We start from the raw sequence: 19,533 nt of genomic DNA, 5'->3' as shown, positions 1-19,533 counted from the left end.
AACCTTTGTGTAGCTAAAAAGGTAATGGTTAGTGGCTACGGTCATGAAATAATCCATGCGTATCAAAGGCAGACTTGCCTCACCCACTGCAGGTACCTGGCCTTTGAAGCCACAGAGCCATCTGCTGGCCTTATTTAGCCCATCTCCCTTGGATGGCTGTATCTAAGTGAGTGACATCGCTCCTCTCTCCCTGCCAGCAAATCTTTGGAAGGCGCTTTGAGCCAGGATGCCTCTACTCTGTCATCTGCGTGGCTCGATCCTGTGTTCGGTGCTCCTTGGTGTGGTGGCCAGCAGCAGCTAGGGGATGGGTAAGGGATCTAAGGAATACATTCCCTTAGCTGTGGTGACAGCGCTGGAGACAGGGCTTGGGTCCGGCTAAAGACATCTGGACGCCTTGATTTGGATGTCAGTGCAGGACGACTCTGGCTCTGTATGTTCAAAATCCCATCCACTATTCATTATTGTACCAAGAATTTCTTGAGTCAGAAAGTGGCTTTACTTTGCAATAAGACAGGACCATCTGGGCCTGCTTTCTGTTACAGTTACAGATTGGGCAATGCATCAATCATAAAGTGGCTTTTTTGGAGCGCCATGGGGGTTTGAATTTTCACATCACTCTGACTATGGAGTTTGCATGTTCCTCCCATGTCAGATGCATTTCCTCCTATAGTCAAAAGACTTGGGTGAACTGATGTCAGTAAATGACCTGTAGTGTGTATGATTCTGTGTAAGCCTTGTGAAGGACTGGGATCCCAACCAGGGTGGTCCCATACCTTGTCCCCTATGCTATGCTGGATGGGCTCCTGCTCTTCTCCCGTGACCCTGTACTGTAGTTACTTCTTGAATCGTCGTAGCTCCATGTTTTGTATGACCGGATTGAACCTGAACCCCCTGTTCTTTAGAATAAGAAAATACTCACTTTTTTCTTGCAGGATTCTGCTAAATTCATGTCGTTTAAGGCTGAAATGGGCGTAGCGTCTGGCAAACTTTACCCTTTCGTTTTTCAGACCTTGAACACATGTTTATTCACGGAGCTGGAATGTGGCATGCTGGTGTTTGTGAGGTCAGTCAGCCAGGAGGCCAACTGAATCATCCCCTTGTTTCACTGTTGCGCCACTGTGTTGGTGGACGCCATGTTTCAGCTTGAGCGGAAAGGATTCCCTGAAGTATTTTATGGAACCCCAGTTGGGTCTGTATACTGCAATGTAAGTCACCTCATTAAGCTAAATCATACTATGACTAATCTTTACATTAGCCACTTAATATGTATATTTTTCCACACAATTTAAAATAATCACAGAAAAACCTTCCTGTATGGAAGTAGTGAAATAATCCTACAGTATATTTGCTGACCCTTCATTGGCTACCCTCATGTTGCTCCCCATACACATAGTACGTGGGTGACAGCAGGCTTGGGGCTCACACTGCAGGGTTAGCCAGCATGCAGCACCCCTAGAGCTGGGGGGGGATCCCAATGGACATGTATCTGACTATTCTGCCAAGGTTTGAACTGGTGACCTTCCGATCACAGGCACAGAGGCTTAGCCCACTGAGCCACTCACTGCCCCCTGGTGTCACATAGTCTTTTTATATTTTGCACATTGCACAATGTGTACAGTTAGGAGAGAAGATCTCATTTCATATCACACTGACGCTTTTGTGTAAAGATACATTTGAGTGTGGGCCAGAGAGCGGCGCCAGCCAGGGTTCCTGCAGCAGGGTTGATGTTACACGGCTGACCGTGGGATTCAAACAAGCAACCTTCTGGACATAGGGACCCACTGAGCTACACATTGAAGATAAAATCTGAAGCTAAGCAGATATTCTGATTAAGTGCTATGACAAGAAGTGAGGATCTTTTGATGCTTTCTTCTTAAAGAGGTCATATTCTTGGTAGGTCTTGACCTATGGTGTTAGGAAATACTTGTGTTAAGAATATAATGATTACCAGGAAGTAATTTAAATATATATGTCAGTAATTAATACAATTGATCTACCGGTGTTTTCCTTTCTCAGTCCTTCTCCATGTTTAGTTAGATATGGTGGGTGCTTTGCTCTTAGTTAGTTGCCCCAAATGGTTAAATTGAAGTTGCTCAATATCCGTGGAATAGTTAACTCTTGTGAAAGAGCACAAAATGTTCCTAAACAAGTATTTATCCTAATTTGATATTTTTCCGGTACTAATCCTTTGCGTTGTACTTCGTAAAACATGCATGAAACGGTTTTGTCTGAAATTGCGGGCATGTAAAGTTCTGTAATTGCTTGTGTCATTGACGCATCTGATTGTATCGGGGTGTGGACAGCATCTAGGATGCGGCAGACTAAATACTGCACTCCCAGTACGCCGCAGCACGGAGTCACAAGGCCCCAGACGCTAATCAGACAGGGCGTGGCTGCCATTTCGCCGGCTTGCTCTCCATCTGCCCCTAATTCTCTGCATAGGAAGCAGAGACTCCGAAGGACATGGTGGGTCCCTGTCACAGGACGGCTTCTGTTATCCATAGCCGGGGGTGGGCCCCGTTTGAAGAACGGTCAAGCAGAGGGCTCCCAGATCAGTCAAGCAGAGGCTCTGTCCCACCCAGTCCAGGAAATGACCATTTTCCTTAAGCATTCCCAGCCTCTTATGGCATTTGGGCTCAAGGTGGCCAGCTCACTGTCAGCGTGACCCCACAGCCCTGGGCTAAATATACCAGTCTGCTCTTCACTTTATCTCTTTTATCTTCATGCCTGTGGCTAATGTAGATCTCACCACCCCATTTTTCTGAAAGCTCCCCTAATTCACATACTGTAAATGTGGGTATTTTAATCTGGATACAAGGCTTAATAACTTTTTTTTTTTTACTACATTTACTGTAGGATGACCATTGATATCATGGATGAGTTGTTCTGTTTTACGTTACTGTGTAATCCTTGTTTTGACACGTTAGTTCTTTAACTACCAATGTGTTCCTAGACAACCTCTCTTTAATTTTCTGAAAACAGAAGGGAATTAATAAAGTATGTTTCCTGTGAGCATTCTAAATATGCCCATTATGTCATATATGTTTGAGCTAAAATACTGTCAGTTGTACCAGTTGCGAGAGTTATGACAGTAAGGTCAGCATGTGTGAGATTTTTTTCAGTATACAAGGTATTCCAAAAGATCAAATGGAGACCAGGAATGTTGCAAAACTACCTCAAAATCCTCTGTTTGAGCATATTGCTTTCAGCTTTGCAGAATTTGAGAATGAACCAGAGTTGTAACTCTCAGCGAACACAAGAGGCACACCCAGGAGCCCCTGTAAATTCATAAGAGAGTCCTATTCACACCCAGCTATGAGGGGGGGGGATTGTCCAGCCCAAGCCTGGGCAAATCCATCAATATTCCTTCCCCCAGCTTATCCTGTTCAGGGTAACGGGGCAAATGCCAACCAATTTTTATTATTGTAAATGAAGAAAGACAGATGGCAAGGTCTAAAAGCTATTCTCAAGATAAGTGAAACCCAAATATGTGAAAGACATCAGAAATAATTACCAAAACAATAAGCTCCAGTTTATTTAAATGTCTTTATGGGAACTTGATGTTGCATCAAAAGAACTAAACATTTTGCATCACCTGGGGAAACCCTCAAGGAGTTACACACCATGACCACAAGACACCAAGCAAACATGTAACCAACACGTTTCTGTAATGTGGTTTTTCCACTATTTAGCACTAAATGGCAGCTGATAATGAAGGAGCTAAAATAGGATAGCAAGATACTGTTCTGTATTATTGAGAACTAAGAAAACAACAAGTAAAAATGTTCTCAGGAAAAATAACTACTAACATAAATGCTACATCACATGTAAAATGCATAAATCCTAGACACCTGCAGAAGTTTATCTCAGGCTAAGCACCGCCCCCACACCCCCCACAATACAAACATATGACAGGACTGTATTTTACCAAGTGACAGGAAGAGGAAGAGAAAAACCAGTGTTACAATCGAGAGCAGATTAGATTTAAGTTCATGTTTAGTGTTTCTTGCATTTGGAGATGGGTTTCTTAAAAAGCAGGAGTGTACCCTGTTCTGCAAAGTACAGTAGATGTGACAGCTCCATTTGACTGATACTGATAACCAATATATTTTTCTCTAATATCACTAATACTGGTAGCTGGCTAATCTCAGAACTACATGCCACCTGGGGGGGGGGGGGGGGTTGCCTGTGGTGACACATGCCAAGCTTCCCATTTATTATTTTGTGGAAGATGAAAGATTAATATACGGGCCAGACTTAAAAATGAATTATGAACATGTCTCAGCTGGTGCTTTGAGGCCTCATTAATGGTGAATGAGCCGACAAAATCCCTACGGATTGACGGCTGACCATCCAAAGCATCCATCTCCATTCTTTTAGCAGTCATATCATTAGCTTTGGTACTGCTAACACTGAATATTGTGAAAGTTTAAATGTTAGCTGGTCGGTATTGTACATTTCCATGTATTGACTGTACCGTCTTCATATAGGTGATATCTAATGTAAATTAATAATGAAGAGAGAAACAGGGCTACACTGCTCAAGAATTCAATTCTCAGTGAAAAAAATGCCCAGAATCTTGCAGCCCTACTCCTCTATTTACCACTCTGTCGCAGACTTAATGAGAAAAATAAACATGTTAAATTAGGCAAATAATAGCAGGCGTAAATGCCAAGGCCACGCAGAATGCTGAGAGGCGTACAGCTGCGGGCGCCCATGAAGCCAGAGCCATCACAACAGCTGCCCTCATTTTAACATTCTAATCCTTTGCCGTGAAGCGCCTGCCATTGTAGATTGCTGCTTTTTGAAGCCCCTTGTATAGCTTGTGTTTCCCCTAATAGTGTTTCCTAATAAAAATGTAACTACAGTGCTCATTTGTGTTGGGTGAGACTTTAGTCATCTGCTCGTATTTGCTAACCGAGAAACGTACATTGGAAAATTGTATGCTTTAACACTAATTTGTTGTCTGTCCAGACATGAGATCGCATCATTCTTCCTGTTTCTTTTTAAAAGGCCTCTTTTAAAAATTCACCACACTAAAGGAATGAATAAACAAGTTGAGCTTACGCAGTCATGCAGGGCTGGGATCTATTTCCTAATGGTTTCCTACGTTTTTTTTTTTTTTTTCCTGAGGTGTGACATGCTTCACTTGTGTTTTCCTTCAGGTCTCTACGTCAGCCTTCCCAGTAGTGGTGAAGATGGGACACGCCCACGCTGGCATGGGAAAGGTGAGGCCTGTGACACTGCTCTGTGGCCACGCCCCACTGACATCACTCTCCCACCTCCCATTGGCTAAGAGGGTCGCTCACAGCTTCCAAGGTCAAAGGCAGAGCTAGCAAAGCTGATGGAGACATGGTGTTAGCGTTACGCTAAATTCCGAATCAGGTTCCAGTTGACACATGTTGCTTGTGCTCAGGGAAAAATCGAGAGACCTACATTTGAAGGACTGCCATCATTCTAGCTGCTATCTCACCTGTTCCATGTGCAACCACTGTTTGTTTTTTTGTCTACATTTGTCATAGATTGGAGAAAGTTGATGGTATGTCCTAATAAAACATTTTGCAAATTAAATTTATACAAAGCACATTTATAGTAATACAGAGCATACAGTACTGTGCAAAAGTCTTAGGCAGTCATAGAAAATGATGTTTAAATAATATTCATGTTGGTGTAAAAGTTTGCTATTATATCTATTAAAATGTGTTAGCCTAACCATTTAAAAACCTCTCCTAAATCACCCCAGTATTTGCAGCAACTGTACAATACACTAATATATTTTTTGATGCAACCACTACCTTACTAACTCTTTAAACTTTTTAAGTGAGCTTGTGGTGAAATTTAACAAATACACAGAATGGCTGAGGTGCCCATGAGGAGAGGTTTGGAGGTGCTTCTCCCAAACTAGACCAAGGGACAAGGTTAAAACCAAACCCTGTACACCATTAGAACAGCTTGATAGCAGTAGGGCCATTTAGAGTAAAGTATCTCTGAAATACTAGGTCAACCTAAATGAAAAGGTTTAGAAGATCTTGTAAATTTGATCCTTTTTTAAAAAAAAATAGTCTGCTGGTTCTTGCTCTGTGAAAGTTTAATGTTTTAGAAAGACATTGCTTGCAATGCGCTGCACAAATACGGATTTCAAACAGCAGAACTGACCGAGCCCTCTATGCTTTTGACTCCAAGGCATGTCATGGGAAGGAAGACATCTTAGATTTTATTTCTTAACCAACTGATTATTTCATGGGAAAATTTTATGTCCTGGGGAAAGAGCCGGACCCTTCCTGAGACCTCTGGTTTATGTGGTGCCATCGGCAGCCACCGTGCACGCAGAAGGACACCTTTCTGATGTCGGATTGCTGCCGTCGGAATGCATGACTGGAATGGGGCTCTGAATTCTCCCTTCGACACATTCCACTGACCCCCACCACCCCCCATTTACTGCTTCTAGGTATTGAGCCAAAAACTAGAAGCATCACCACCACTCAAGTTGCAGGCCCCGGCTATGGACCAGCCAAAAATGTGAGAGGGAATTTGTTTTCCCATTCACCTTGTGTGGATTCTGATGGAACAACAGCTGAATTATCGCATTCCAGTACCTCAGGGCAATGGAACTGTTGTAAATGACAGTGAAGATTACATATTTAGCATGTGACTGTTCCCTGAGGCGGTATGTTAGGGGAATATTGTATCACTCCAGTTAAGCAGATCATTAGCAAGTGTGCCTTATACACACACACACACACACACACACACACATGCGTGCTTATGGAGGGCAGGTGTGAAAACAACAGCCCTCAACACCCAATACTCTCGAGGACTAGCTTGTCCAGAAAAGCTCTTTCACACGCCATCCACAGAGCAGCGCTTCCCATTGGTTCATTTCTCTCGGCCAGTAAGCCATCTTTCCCCATGTGACCCAGTGGAGCCATAGAGTTCCAGCTGCCAAGCACTCCAGCTCTGCTTTGGTGCTCTGCGTAGGCCGTCACATCGGCAACGTCACTGGAGCCTGAGAGGAGCCTTGGCCTGGAGCTACAGCGTCGCACATCATACCGTCTTTTGCTGTCACGCTTCGGTTTTGGAAGTCCATGTGAGCAGCACTTGAAGCTCGTTGGCTCTCCTCAGTCGGTTACCAGTATGTCACAAAAAGCGAATCGAGGGCTCCGATCACTCGTGGGAGCGAATTCCTTTTTATTCTTCTTTGCATGATGTCATTTTGCCTGAGTTGGTTTCAGGCTCTTGCGTCAACTACAACCCGAAGAATCCGCCATGAAATAATGCTGTAGGAATTAGCGAAACCTTGAAGGATGTAAGCATATTCATTAGATTTTCTTCCAGGAAATGTACATACCACACACTAAAAGTGACGTCAGTTTTACAGCTCTGACAGTAGGGTGTTTAAGACAGTGAAGCTCTATACAGTAGGTCTGAACCAGCATGGTGACGTGGTGTTTCAGGGGGCTGTTAGTATTTGTACTATGAGTAACAATTCTCATGCTGGGGAGGCTGAGGTCAGGGTCGCCCCAAGGGACCTCTTCTCCGGAAGAGGCTTTTTGTTCCGCATTGAATGAGTCTTGTTACCCCTTACTCACCACTGCTACCTATGTGGGTGTGAGGACCCACGATCTCTCATCCACAGCGCTCTTGTGGTGGCTCCCAGTCATTTCCAAGAAAAGGGAGGTGATTCATAGACACAGTGCTTGTGGTAACAAACAGGCTAAATATAGCCTGAGAAAGCACAAAATCTTGGGACACCCCTACCCAGAGCCCCTCCCTAGCAGGAAACATGGGCAGGCTGGGACCAGCTCTTTAAGAATCCTCCATGGGACAGTTAAAATCAATCTCCATTTAGCTGTTTAGGCTGGAGTAACACCCTTTTCTTAGAGAGTGGACACAATTTATAAGCCTGTGCATGCAGTTGCATTTAGATTTATATCTCAAGCCTTTTAAAACAATATTTCCAGCTTTCAGAATATAATTAAGTTTCTTAATACCTGTGGATAATAGATTATGCTAATTCAAAACACTGGTTTTAGTTACTGAGTAGTACTAAATATATTGTGTGGGTATCACATTACTGAATCATAAATGGATATGGCAGATTGTGTTTGGAATTGCAGTGATTACAGTTGACTCTCTATACCCTGGACTTTAAGTGCAGCTCTGGCCGGTGCCATCTACAGAAGTTCTGTGATACAAGAGCAAAGTGAGGTCTGCTAGAGAAATTTGTTGGGTGCTTGTTGGGAAATTTGTTAAAGCTCAGTGTTGGGGTGATATCAGCCGCTGACTGCTGTCGCTATCTGAGGAAAGGGTGTGGAAGGTAGATTGGTGTCCAGGCTGTATTCCGTTCTGAATAATGATGCCTGTCATCTCTACAGGCATATTTGAGGAACACCTTCAGCCTCAGGCCCATTCATGATCGTTTCAGGTTCTCCTTTGTGTCTATTGCCATTTGTTTGCTTAAAGCTTCCAGTCTCCATGTCCCCAACCCCAATGGACACTGACCCAGCTCTCTTTCACCTGCGACTTTATTGTTCCATCAGCACTAAATCATGCACCGTCCATGTTTACAAGCCTAATCATACCTCATTATATCATCCACACTGTTATGTGCATATATAGTGATTTATGTATACAGTTGTTCGTTTGTTTATTTTAACAGTCTAATTCAATAGAAGTTAAATCTGTCTCACTTGTACCACCTGCAAGGTGCTTATTACGTGTAGATTGTCTTATTTGTTGTTTGCTTGTTTGAGGGTTGTTGTGCTGGGAGTTGTTGTAATGCCATGGGACAAAAGCAACTGCTCCCCCCCCCCACCCCCGAACTAAAATAAGTTCTGCCTTATCTTATCCTGTGTGTTGTCTTGTGTTTCGGATTCCCAGAAACCGTTTCACTGTATCAGAAATTAAGATTCTACAATAAGATTCTACACTTGGCGCATTGTAAACCACAGAAATTGACACATTGGGCTTTATGTTAATTACTTGAAAGAATCACTCCATCTGATGAACAAATCCACATGACATGAAAATGGTCCACAGGATTTATTGGAGAAGATGTTTGAGGGTTTACAGTTCAACCCACAAGGAAAATACAGCAAAGCGAAAGCACTGTTTTGCAAGAACTAAAGATCAACAGAATTCAGGGTTTGTGTCTGGATTACATTTGGTTTTACGTGTGGCTGAGAACTAACTAGAGAATCCATCATTTTGCATGGCCATATGCGATCAAGGGAAGGGTGAGGTGAGTCAGCACAATTGACCACGGTCACCTGATCCATGTCCACCCTTCTCAAACTTGTCTAATGGCCATGTCTCTCACTTGTCTTTCCATCAGATTAAAGTCGAGAATCCCCATGACTTCCAGGATGTCACCAGCGTCGTTGCTTTGGCCAAAACCTACGCGACTTCTGAGCCTTATGTCGACTCCAAATATGACATCAGGATCCAGAAAATCGGAAATAATTACAAGGCCTATATGTAAGGACTGAGATGCAGTGTGTGGACAATATGTAGGGTTTGATCAACAGCAGCATGTTTGATTATTCAATTCAAATACTTACATTTTCTTTTAAACTGCACAACACCACTGTCCCATTAAAGGCCTTCTAGTGAAGCCTAATTGCGTAGTTTTACTGGGGCTTAAAACTTAAGCTCTGTGAAGAGGATGTAGAAACGGCTTGTGAGTAGACATGCTTCAACTCAGGCATTCCTCCATACCTCCCCTGGCTCTCCCTCATTAGGTCAGCATGAGCTGCTTTGCTCTTCACTTGCTGTAGGGATCCGGCATTTCACCCTGGGAACGATACCGTCGCAAGATCACCACCAGGGGGCTAGATTCTCAGAGGGACTGGACTAGGCTTTACATCTGACCCAGTAGTTAAGTGGGGCATTGTGCAATTAAAGGGCTTCATTGAGTGTAAAAGATACTGGCACGCACAACTACACTGCTGTCCTCACAGTTAAATTACCAGCTAGTAAAAGTCCTTAAAAACTAGAAATAAAAGGCGAAATCAATCATGTCACGCACTGTCCCTTGAGCTGATATTTTCAATGGTACATCCATGTGCTTTATGCCCTTCAGTCACAAAGGCAAATGAGACTGGGATTTAAATTTGAAACATTATTGCAACTGAATAAATGGTATTATCTGTATATTAGTCATGGGGAGTAAAGTCCTAATCTTCTCATTTACACTGTTAATACTCTTCCTAGTGAAATGGGAATCCCAGCTCTTCAAATTCTATAATGATTTGAATGCATATATTTGTTTAAATGGGTAGAATAAGTAACGATCAGTACTTATTAACTCACGGCTTCTTTTTCCATGAATCACTTTATTTTTCCTGTGGAATAATTTGGGTTCAGCTTGAGGCACCAGAAACAGGTGAAGCTTTTTTTGATAAACACAGCGTCATTCTGTTCAGCTACAGAGAGGCCTCAAGTCTCTAGGGAAGACTGAAATAATTAACCCTTTGATCCTGGCCTGTTATTTGTCTGTAATCTGTCATTCTTTCCCTCCCATCTCCAACTCTCTAGGAGGAAATCCATATCAGGGAACTGGAAAGCCAACACTGGCTCTGCAATGCTGGAGCAGATCGCCATGACGGACAGGTCCGTCACTCCCTCGGTGTTCACGCGACCTTTCTTGCAAATGGCCTCTTACGTGCAGATCAAAGATCGTGGGGCATTTGGTAAAAGAAAACTCCCAGACGATGAAAAATCCACCGGTTCTTAATGACATCTTAAATTCGTAATTTCACTAGTCACGAATATTTTTTTAACTCTTTAAAACACTACACAAGCAGTTGCTAAATTTGAGTGCCTTCAAATTCATTTTACACCCTTAATGAAACCAGGAGCTTTCCTTACAAAAGGGGAAAAGATGGATTGTATTTCTTTTTGGGGTAATAAGTAATCCTGGTGAGATATATGGTTTATGGTGCTTGTGTTTGCCACTATGGCAGGTACCGTCTATGGGTGGATGCCTGCTCAGAGATGTTTGGCGGCTTGGACATCTGTGCCGTGAAGGCCGTGCATGGGAAAGACGGCAGCGACTACATCATTGAGGTCAGTGCTTCTCTTGGAGGGCTGTTGGAATCTGCTGAACATTCAAACTTGGGTCACAGGAAGACATGAACCAATCTTTGTCAAGGGCCATCAATCGTGGCATCCATCTATCTTCCATACTGTAGCTGCTTATGCAACCTCAGTAGAAATAGAAATAGAAGTGACCATGCAACAGCAGACAGCTCAGTGCAGATTAAGTCCACTATTATTTATCCTGGTAAAATGGGATGATTAACACGTCTGTAATCCCCCAGTTTAACTTATCACGTTTGCTCAATGTTGTGAAGTTTTTGAAAGAGGATCTCTAAATAGTTTAAACATGAATCATTACTTGGAAGAGTAATAGTTTATGTTCTATGTTCTGTCACACACCGATTGATCCAGCCAACCATCTGATTTTTGGCACAGTTTCTACAGAGCAATCATCTCCATCGACATGGGTGTGGTCGGATAGGGCTGTGTTAAAGTGCCAGCATGTCACAGAGAGTTAGCATGGGAACGGTGTTTAACCTGAAGCAGCAACTTATAGATTTTGTTTATAGTCGTGAGGTTTGGGCCAGACTGAGATTTCATTTACTGTCTTCCCCAAAAAGGCACGTCTGAGCAGCCTGCAGGAACACATAACAACCAGCTTTCTGAGGAATAGCAACAGTCCATAGGTCTGATAGTGGAAAAAAAACAGAGACAATTTATCTCTGTATGCGATGTTTTAGAACCGCAACCTATTATGCTGTTTGTTTGCATCAGTAAGCATTCGTCTTGCTTATACAGTATAGTACATGGCTAAGGGAAGGCATGGAGCCAATCCCAAGCAAACAAAGGACACCTTGGAAAGGATGCCAGTCCACATAGGTGTATTATGGGCAATTGAGACACACAATTTAGCCTAACTGCATGTCCTTGGACTATTGAAGGAAACTGGAGTCCTCAAAGGAACTCACATGATGCAGGGGGAATATGCAACCTCCAGAGACACAGAAAAAAAACATGAAAACTGACGACTGTCAAATCCCAACAACCTCAATATTCTCCATATGTGACTTACAACATTTTTGATGATCATCCCACTAACCGAAGTATTTACCTTCAGAAGCAATTTTATTTTCCATCCGGGTCCATTGTTAGGTCTGGTGTCAGCTTCTTGGTGTGCGGTATGATAACATGGCTACTCCTGCTGCCACAGCAGACAAAACAATTTCTGGCAGCTTTGTCTACGCCGTCCAGTGTTTGGGTGTTGGCAGACATAAACAAACAAAAGTCTCCACGGTGATTGTTTGATACTTCACTATTGCTTAGGAAATGACAAACCAGAGGAAAGGTGAAGGTTTTGGCTGTAGCACGTGCTGCTTACATTTATATTTTATTCATTTAGCAGATACTTGTAGCCAAAGTAACATATGAGAGAGCCAGGTAATACATTACATGCATGGATGGTACTTGTGTTTATGTGCTGTGGTTTTATACTTGTATTTACGTGCTGTGGATTGTACTTGTGTTTATGTGCTGTGGTTTATATGTTGCGGCGGATCCAGTTCGACACTGCCGGGTCTTGTCTCACCTGTTGCGGTGTGTCTCTCCTCCACAAGCGACAGGAATGTTCCGCTCGCCATTTCCTTTCCTTCCCGCGCGCTCATGCCCATATACGGTGAGGAGCTCAGGCGGTAAACGGAGGGCACGGGCCTCGCGGTGCACGCCTCGCGGCGCACGCCTCCTGCTCCCCCCTCTCCTCCCTGTGAGATGGAGGCCAGATGCCTGCTGGCCCTCGTGCCTGTGATGTCACCGCCGGCCTGCCCGTCTCCTGCAGCACGGCCGGAGCACCGCGGAGCGCCGGGAGGGGGGAGGGAGGAGGCAGAGAGACAGCAGGGGAGCTCCCGCAGTCTCAGCTGTCTGTGTAGCGCGCTGCTCTCCTTTGGGCGTGGCCACGGTGAGACAGCCTCAGCTACACCCCCTTCCCACCCTAAAGCACAGCACCAGCTGTATCCCACCATCATGTTTATTGCACGATCCGTCATGCTTCTACACATGCGGTTATAGTAGTTTATACTATGGGAACAAACGAATGAGGAAATGCACAGGTCACATGATAGCCGGTGAATTTAATGGACAGACAGTTATCCAAGGGGTCTGACATATAGACGTAAAACATCAGACTGAACTTCCCCCCAGTTATCACTAGGGATTACATCATAATTAGTCCAGCCTTGCAGTAATGCTCATTGCCTATACAAACTTAATTTTTTTTATATCCATATTCTTAAGCATAAGAAAACCGAGTCTAGCAATACATGGCTTAATTCTATTTTCATTACCTTTAAATTTCTGCTGAAATGTGTCAAATAACATCACAGACACTACACATATCTTGAAAATACATCTTTGGTGAAACAAAAGGTTGTCTACATTACTTATGAATTATTATTTTTCTATTTGTCTCTACAATTCGAATAATAATGAGGGTATTTAAAAACTAGTCAGCATTTCTTAATTATCATTTGGAAAAATGTAGGTCTTTTTTGTTTATTTGGAAAAAAAACACGAATTTGAATCACGGAATTTGTTTTGCACTATTATTTCGTAGGTCCTGTGGATGAAGTCTGATGTTTCACTGGTACTCAGAATGCCTGAACCTGCGTATGCGTATCTGATAAAGAGTGTGTGCTCAGCTTAGACATCATAACAATCAACACGCTCAGGAAATCGCTGCTCTCCAGGGAAACAGTGACATGATGCATTCCTCCCTGACAACAGGCAGGAGCCCCAAACGGGAGTGAATCAGCCTTCCGGAATGCCTGATGACAGCAACGACAACATGAAAAAAGGCACCAGGAATCTCTGACTCCCCCACGTCATTGTGCCTCATTACTGAGGGGGACGATGTCGTCATTCCCTTGCTAAGTAAACAATGAAATTCCACAACCATTAAATAAAAATATGCATTGCTAGATCTGTTTTCTTTAGCTGAGCAATATGCTTAAGAAAGTACATTACTGGGTGAAAGAAAAATGTGCATTCCTCATATGAATGCAAAAAAATTAAAATGTGTATTGGCAATGAGCATTAATGCAAAGCTGGACTAATTATAATGCAGGTAACTGGGGGGAAATTCAGTCCGACGTTTTACCTCTATGTCTCTGACCCCTTAGACAACTCGGAGACCTAGGGAGAGACCTACTCTGTGTGTTTAAGCCTGGTTTCTGAGCAAAGTGCCAAATGCACGGTGTTAGGGGCAGAAAGAGAACCTTAACATAGCTATATAGCTAGTTTACATAAGCCCTAAATCAGTCGGGCGGACCAAGAATCACTCTCCTGCCATCATAGAGTCTGCAGGCACTGTGACTGAGATAAGCCTTCATCTGGAGAAGGGCTTTGCCCTCTGCTGCCTGCCCAGGCTCTGGCTACAGCCAAGCTGCACCGTCTCAGAACTGCTGACTGCCGTGGGCCTCCCATTGCATTGTGGGAATTCAACTTCACACCGAATCCAAGGCCTGTTCTTAGTGGGAGAAGGCAACCGTTGAGTTGTTATTAGGAGCGAGAGACCCTTCTCACAGTGGACTGTCTGTGCATTTGGAGATGAAGCATAGATGCAAAAGTGTAGAATGGAGCAGGGGGATGGAACTTTCTGGAAAACTTTTAAGGCCTTTTAAGGCTTCTGGTGTAATGAGAGTGTTTTCATAGAGTGCGCAAATACCCTGTAGTATCTCTGTGGCCAAAGAATATACCTGCTTATTTCTGATTGGAGGAAATGTCCTTCAACAGTAACACTATTTTTTTCTTATCAAATGTACTAGCTTAATATTGCTGCTTTTCTTTATCCAAGATTTTCCAGGAGATTGGTACAGTATATATATTACTGACACTTCCAGGGTGGGGGTTTGAGTTCATTGGCATTCTCTTTGTATTCTTGTGGGTATGCAGGTTCTGGCTCCCTGTCCTAAGTGTGGGTGTAATTGTTTACTGTAAAATTACACTTGAGTATGAGTGTGTGTGACTCCGTATCTGTGTATATGGGGCCTCGGGGTCTATTGTATGTGTCCATCTGCCGGTTTATATGTGGCGCCCAGATTAGCGCAGGCAGGTTTAGAGGGATTGGATATTGGATATATTCAAGGACACTTCACAAGACTCTCACAGCAGGCATCCAGCTGGGATTTGAGCCCAGTTCTTTAATTGCTAATTTTTAATATAAGCTGACAACAAACAACCTTCTCTTTCGCCTACAGAAATTCAAATAGTTTTTTTTTCTATGAAATTGTTAGGAATTTAGCTGGTCTTGACATGTGTCTAGGTGGCTTCTGTCAGTTGTGTGTGATCACTGTTTGAACTTGCCTGCAATGTAATGTAGTGCCTTGCTAATGTATCTTAGCCATCAGAAAATTTATGCAATTAACTGTTTTTCTTTCCAAGCTTTATTTTTGGAAAATTTCAAACAACTTTCCCTGTGATGCACTAGCATCCGTTTCAGGATGTCCCCCAGCCTTGTGCCCTACTCTATGCTGCCTGAGACAGACTCCAGACCTGCCATAATTAGTTGGAAGATGAATACTCGCAGAGGCATTGAATCCCTACATGTTATGAAAACATCCATTTGAACCAATAACAGGGGCCAGACATCTTCCAGCTTTGCACACAGGCTTAGACTGACTTTTGCTCATTCATTGCTTATTGGATGTTCTTCACATCTTTCAAGTTGCATAGATGGTGCTTCCGGACCCTATAAAATCGTGTCATATGTTTTCAGTGAGATTGATAGTGGAATATTGACAGGGCCACTGAAGAACTGCCATTTTTTTTCTACCTCTTGGCCTCTCCAATGTTACTTTGGCCCAGTACATCAGTGCCCTGACAAAATTCCTAAAGGTACATGACAGGTACACTTTCTAACAGATGTACAGTAGACTAGACTAGCCCTGACATTTTTTTTCACTTCAGTCTATACTTTGCTCTTTCAGCCCTAACAAGATGCTTAGTCCCTGCTGAAGACAGGCATCCTTAGAGAAACACGCCACCACTACATTTCACGGAAGAGTTTCTTCTGGCATATGTCAGCTTTGTACCTTACATAGAGCTTTCAATTGTTGCCCACAATCTCCTGTGTGTTATCTGACCACAAAATCTTCTCCCACACCTTAGTTGGGTTCCTCTTATGCCTTCTGTGAATCTCCCGGCTTCGCTTTGACAGGAGCCTCCGATGTTGCCGCCTCCTATACAGGCCAGTCTTACACAGAGTCCTTTGTGTTGTTGACTTTAGACTCTCCTCTGTTCCTTGTTTACACCCTGAATTTCACTGCTTCCTTTCCTACGCAGTGCTTGTGTGATGTGGTGCAGTTGCCTATATCTAATCACTGGGATGGTTTTGTACCACTCTCCCAGTGCCGCTCAACCCATCAGGCGACATAAGGCAGCCACCTGGTTCTCCATCTTCTGAGGGGTTCTGACATAGCAAGCCAGTTTCACTTTATCTTGGATGGTGCATGGTGTTCTACATGCTCTTCACACCCACAGGAGGTCTCACATCCTCTGTGTTTCCTGCACAGAATCTCACAATGCCTGACCACTGAACTGTAATCAAAGTGGCTGGAAATTGTGACTCTCGGTTCGTTGTTACACAGGTAGAATCCAGAATTATACCAAGTTATCCCAAGAAGCACATTTACATTTATTTAGCGGATTACTTTCTCTAAAGTGATGTTCAAGTGAGAGAGTAGGGTCAGCCAATCACTGGAGCAGTTTGGGTTAAGGGCCCAATGGTGGCATCACTCTGCCAAAGACCTTCTGGGTCCTATCGCACAGAACTACACAGCTCCCTCTAATGGCATGAGGCAGATGACGCCCCCTACAGGATGTGAGCCCAGCATACACTCACACACAAAGATAACAGGTTACAGATACCAGCTCACCTGGGGAACATGTTCACTCCGCCCACCTGTAACGAAAATTAAATCATAACCCCGTCCACGGAGTGGTGTCACGGTCAGCTGCCATTCCAATTGGCCAGGGTGTCCCTTATTATTTAATTTGATCAAGCACAACATGAAATAGCACAGAGGTCTGAATACTTTTCCAAGGTCCTTCATGGTATTTTTGGAATATTAATTTTAAACAACCAAGATAAGTCTCTTTTGTTATGTTACATTAACTTGTTGCTATAAACAAAGTGTGTTTGAGCTGGCTCAGCTATCATGTCTTCCCAGAGGTTTAAAATGTGAATTTTCATGACTCTCTCTTTCCATCTTGAGGCACTTAACAGCTATTTGTTTATTTGCTTAGTCATGAAAAATCCAAGTTTGGCCAGATTTCTGTTTTTGGGCCTACGGGCCAACATACATAGTTACAGTAGTTTAATTAGATGGTTCAAAGACCTTAAAAGTATAAATTTATTTTATCTAAGAAGGGTTTTGTTTTTTAGTAGCCAGTCTCAAATGAAATTTATAAGTTTTCTTAAACTGTATTAGATAATGAGGCAATGTTATAGTAAGGGTATCTATGTCTATTTCCAGCAGTAGGATTAAAATAACCACATAATTTGGTTTATGGTGCCCTCTGGTGGCATTTGTGCAACTATACATTATGAGTGAAACCTGTGAAATGTAGAGAGTAAACCCAAAAAGATTTTTGGTCTTCATGTATTTAAACGTAGGACATCATGGTGGTGCAGTGACAGGAACACTGTCACCTCACAGCTCTAGGGTTGTGCAGGTTTCTCCTCAGGTGATATTGTATCTCTTAGGTGAAATGGTATAGCTAAATTACAAATAATGTGTGTGTGTGTGTGTGTGTGTGTGTGCGCGCGTGTGTGTGTGCGTGTGTGCATGTACTGTAATTATCTGGCTCCCCCTGCAGGATGTTTTCTTGCCTTGCAGCTGCCGCCAACATACTGGAGCTAATCCTGTTAGTTTATTGCAGAGGCAAGGACTCAAATCACTTGACTTGCAACTCAACTCGGACTCGAATCACAGATTTGATGACTTGTGACTCGAGTTGGCAAAAATTATGGAGAGACTTGGACTCGATCAACTTGGATTTGAGGGCAAATGACTCAGATTTGCACTGTATTGATTTGAGGCTTGACTGGGACTCACCAAGGAGTGACTTGTTCCAATCTCTGGTTTATGGACAAGTTTGTAGAAAAATGTGTAGAAGAAAAGAATTAAAAGTTCTAGCGGCCGAGTCCCCATTTGTCGAAAGCTTATAAATAAGCTGTAAATCTGTAAATCAAAGGTGAACAAAATCCATCCATCCATCACCACTTAAGCCCTACTGGGGTTACAGGGGGGACTGGAGCCTATCCTGGGAACAATGGGCACAGGCAGGAACCAATACACTCACAGGACCAACTTAGAGTTGCCAATTAAACTGCCCTGCACACCTTTGGACTGTGGGAGGAAGCTGGAACCCCCGGCAGAAACCCACGCAGAGCATGCAAACTCCACACAGAAAGGTTCTACAGCAGACCCAGGGATCAAACCCAGGCCCTCCTTGCTGTGCGGCAGCAGTGCTAACCACTGCACCACCATGCCACCCTGAGCTAAATGCACTCATGTAAAATCAAGGCGTGTTAGCAATGACATGCACGGCTTAGACAAGCCTTGATCGAGGAATGATGTGATTTGTTCTGAGACCCTTTTGGTCACCAGTCCAGGCTACTCTCTTTTTCCATTCAGGGAGGGAATCTGTTCCTTCTTCCCAGGTGATGGACAGCTCCATGCCATTGATAGGGGAGCACGTGGAGGAAGACAAACAACTAATCGCAGACTTAGTGCTGACCAAGATGGCCACCCTGCTGACTGGTTCTTGCTCTCCTGAGATGTCAATGGGCAAGGTGATGCAAAAAATCCTCACCCTTCTCTCATTGTTACTGCCCATGCTGATTAACTTTGCATGATGCACTTCAGTTTAAGTCTTTATTTTTTTTTTTACCTTATTGTTACCTTATTTTTTATACATGAGGTTGACAGGCTTTTATTGAGGAAAACATAATTTGGAATGTTAACACAAGAAGATGAATTTTAAAACGTAAAAAAAAAAATCAGAGGTGGACATTTCAGGTCCAGAAAGTAAAAATTTATATCAAAGGTTTGTTTCAACCAACCAGTTAAGTACTCTGTCACTGTGACTCTTTATACTCAACTGGTTACTAGAAACAAAATCCTTATCTGAATTTTTATGTTCTGTGCCTGAAATGTCCACATCTGGAAAAAAATGCTGAGTATAGTTATACTGTAATAGGAGGTTGGGAACCCCTGTGCTAGAAGTATTGTTGATGGTGGTGTGAACATAGTGATATTTCATTGAACATGAGGATTGTTCAGTATATTATCTGTTCCAACAACAGGTGCAACCCCAGACGACCCAGCCCAGGAGGGCCCAAGGTGAGTCAGAACTCCTTATATGTCTTTTAGGTTTATAACCAAATCAATTACAATTCCCAGTGCACCTGGACTCCCTTGTATGTCCTGCTGTTGTTAA

The 19,533-nt window shown here is 43.2% G+C and overlaps 1 protein-coding gene across 1 annotated transcript in view; it reads left to right on the top strand.

Moving 5' to 3' along the window:
* syn3 (synapsin III) overlaps positions 1-19,533 on the top strand; it is a 77,784-nt gene that overhangs the window by 53,840 nt on the left and 4,411 nt on the right. The window contains exons 7-12 of the mRNA XM_023817814.2: positions 5,166-5,228; positions 9,335-9,477; positions 10,537-10,611; positions 10,965-11,067; positions 18,755-18,886; positions 19,400-19,436. Of these exons, the coding sequence (XP_023673582.1) occupies positions 5,166-5,228; positions 9,335-9,477; positions 10,537-10,611; positions 10,965-11,067; positions 18,755-18,886; positions 19,400-19,436 (553 nt within the window). The remainder of the gene's footprint in view (positions 1-5,165; positions 5,229-9,334; positions 9,478-10,536; positions 10,612-10,964; positions 11,068-18,754; positions 18,887-19,399; positions 19,437-19,533) is intronic.

Source organism: Paramormyrops kingsleyae, chromosome 1 (assembly GCF_048594095.1).
Source record: "Paramormyrops kingsleyae isolate MSU_618 chromosome 1, PKINGS_0.4, whole genome shotgun sequence".
NCBI lineage: Eukaryota > Metazoa > Chordata > Actinopteri > Osteoglossiformes > Mormyridae > Paramormyrops > Paramormyrops kingsleyae.
Note: the sequence above shows the minus strand (reverse complement) of the source record. Positions and strands in the feature narration are given on the sequence as shown.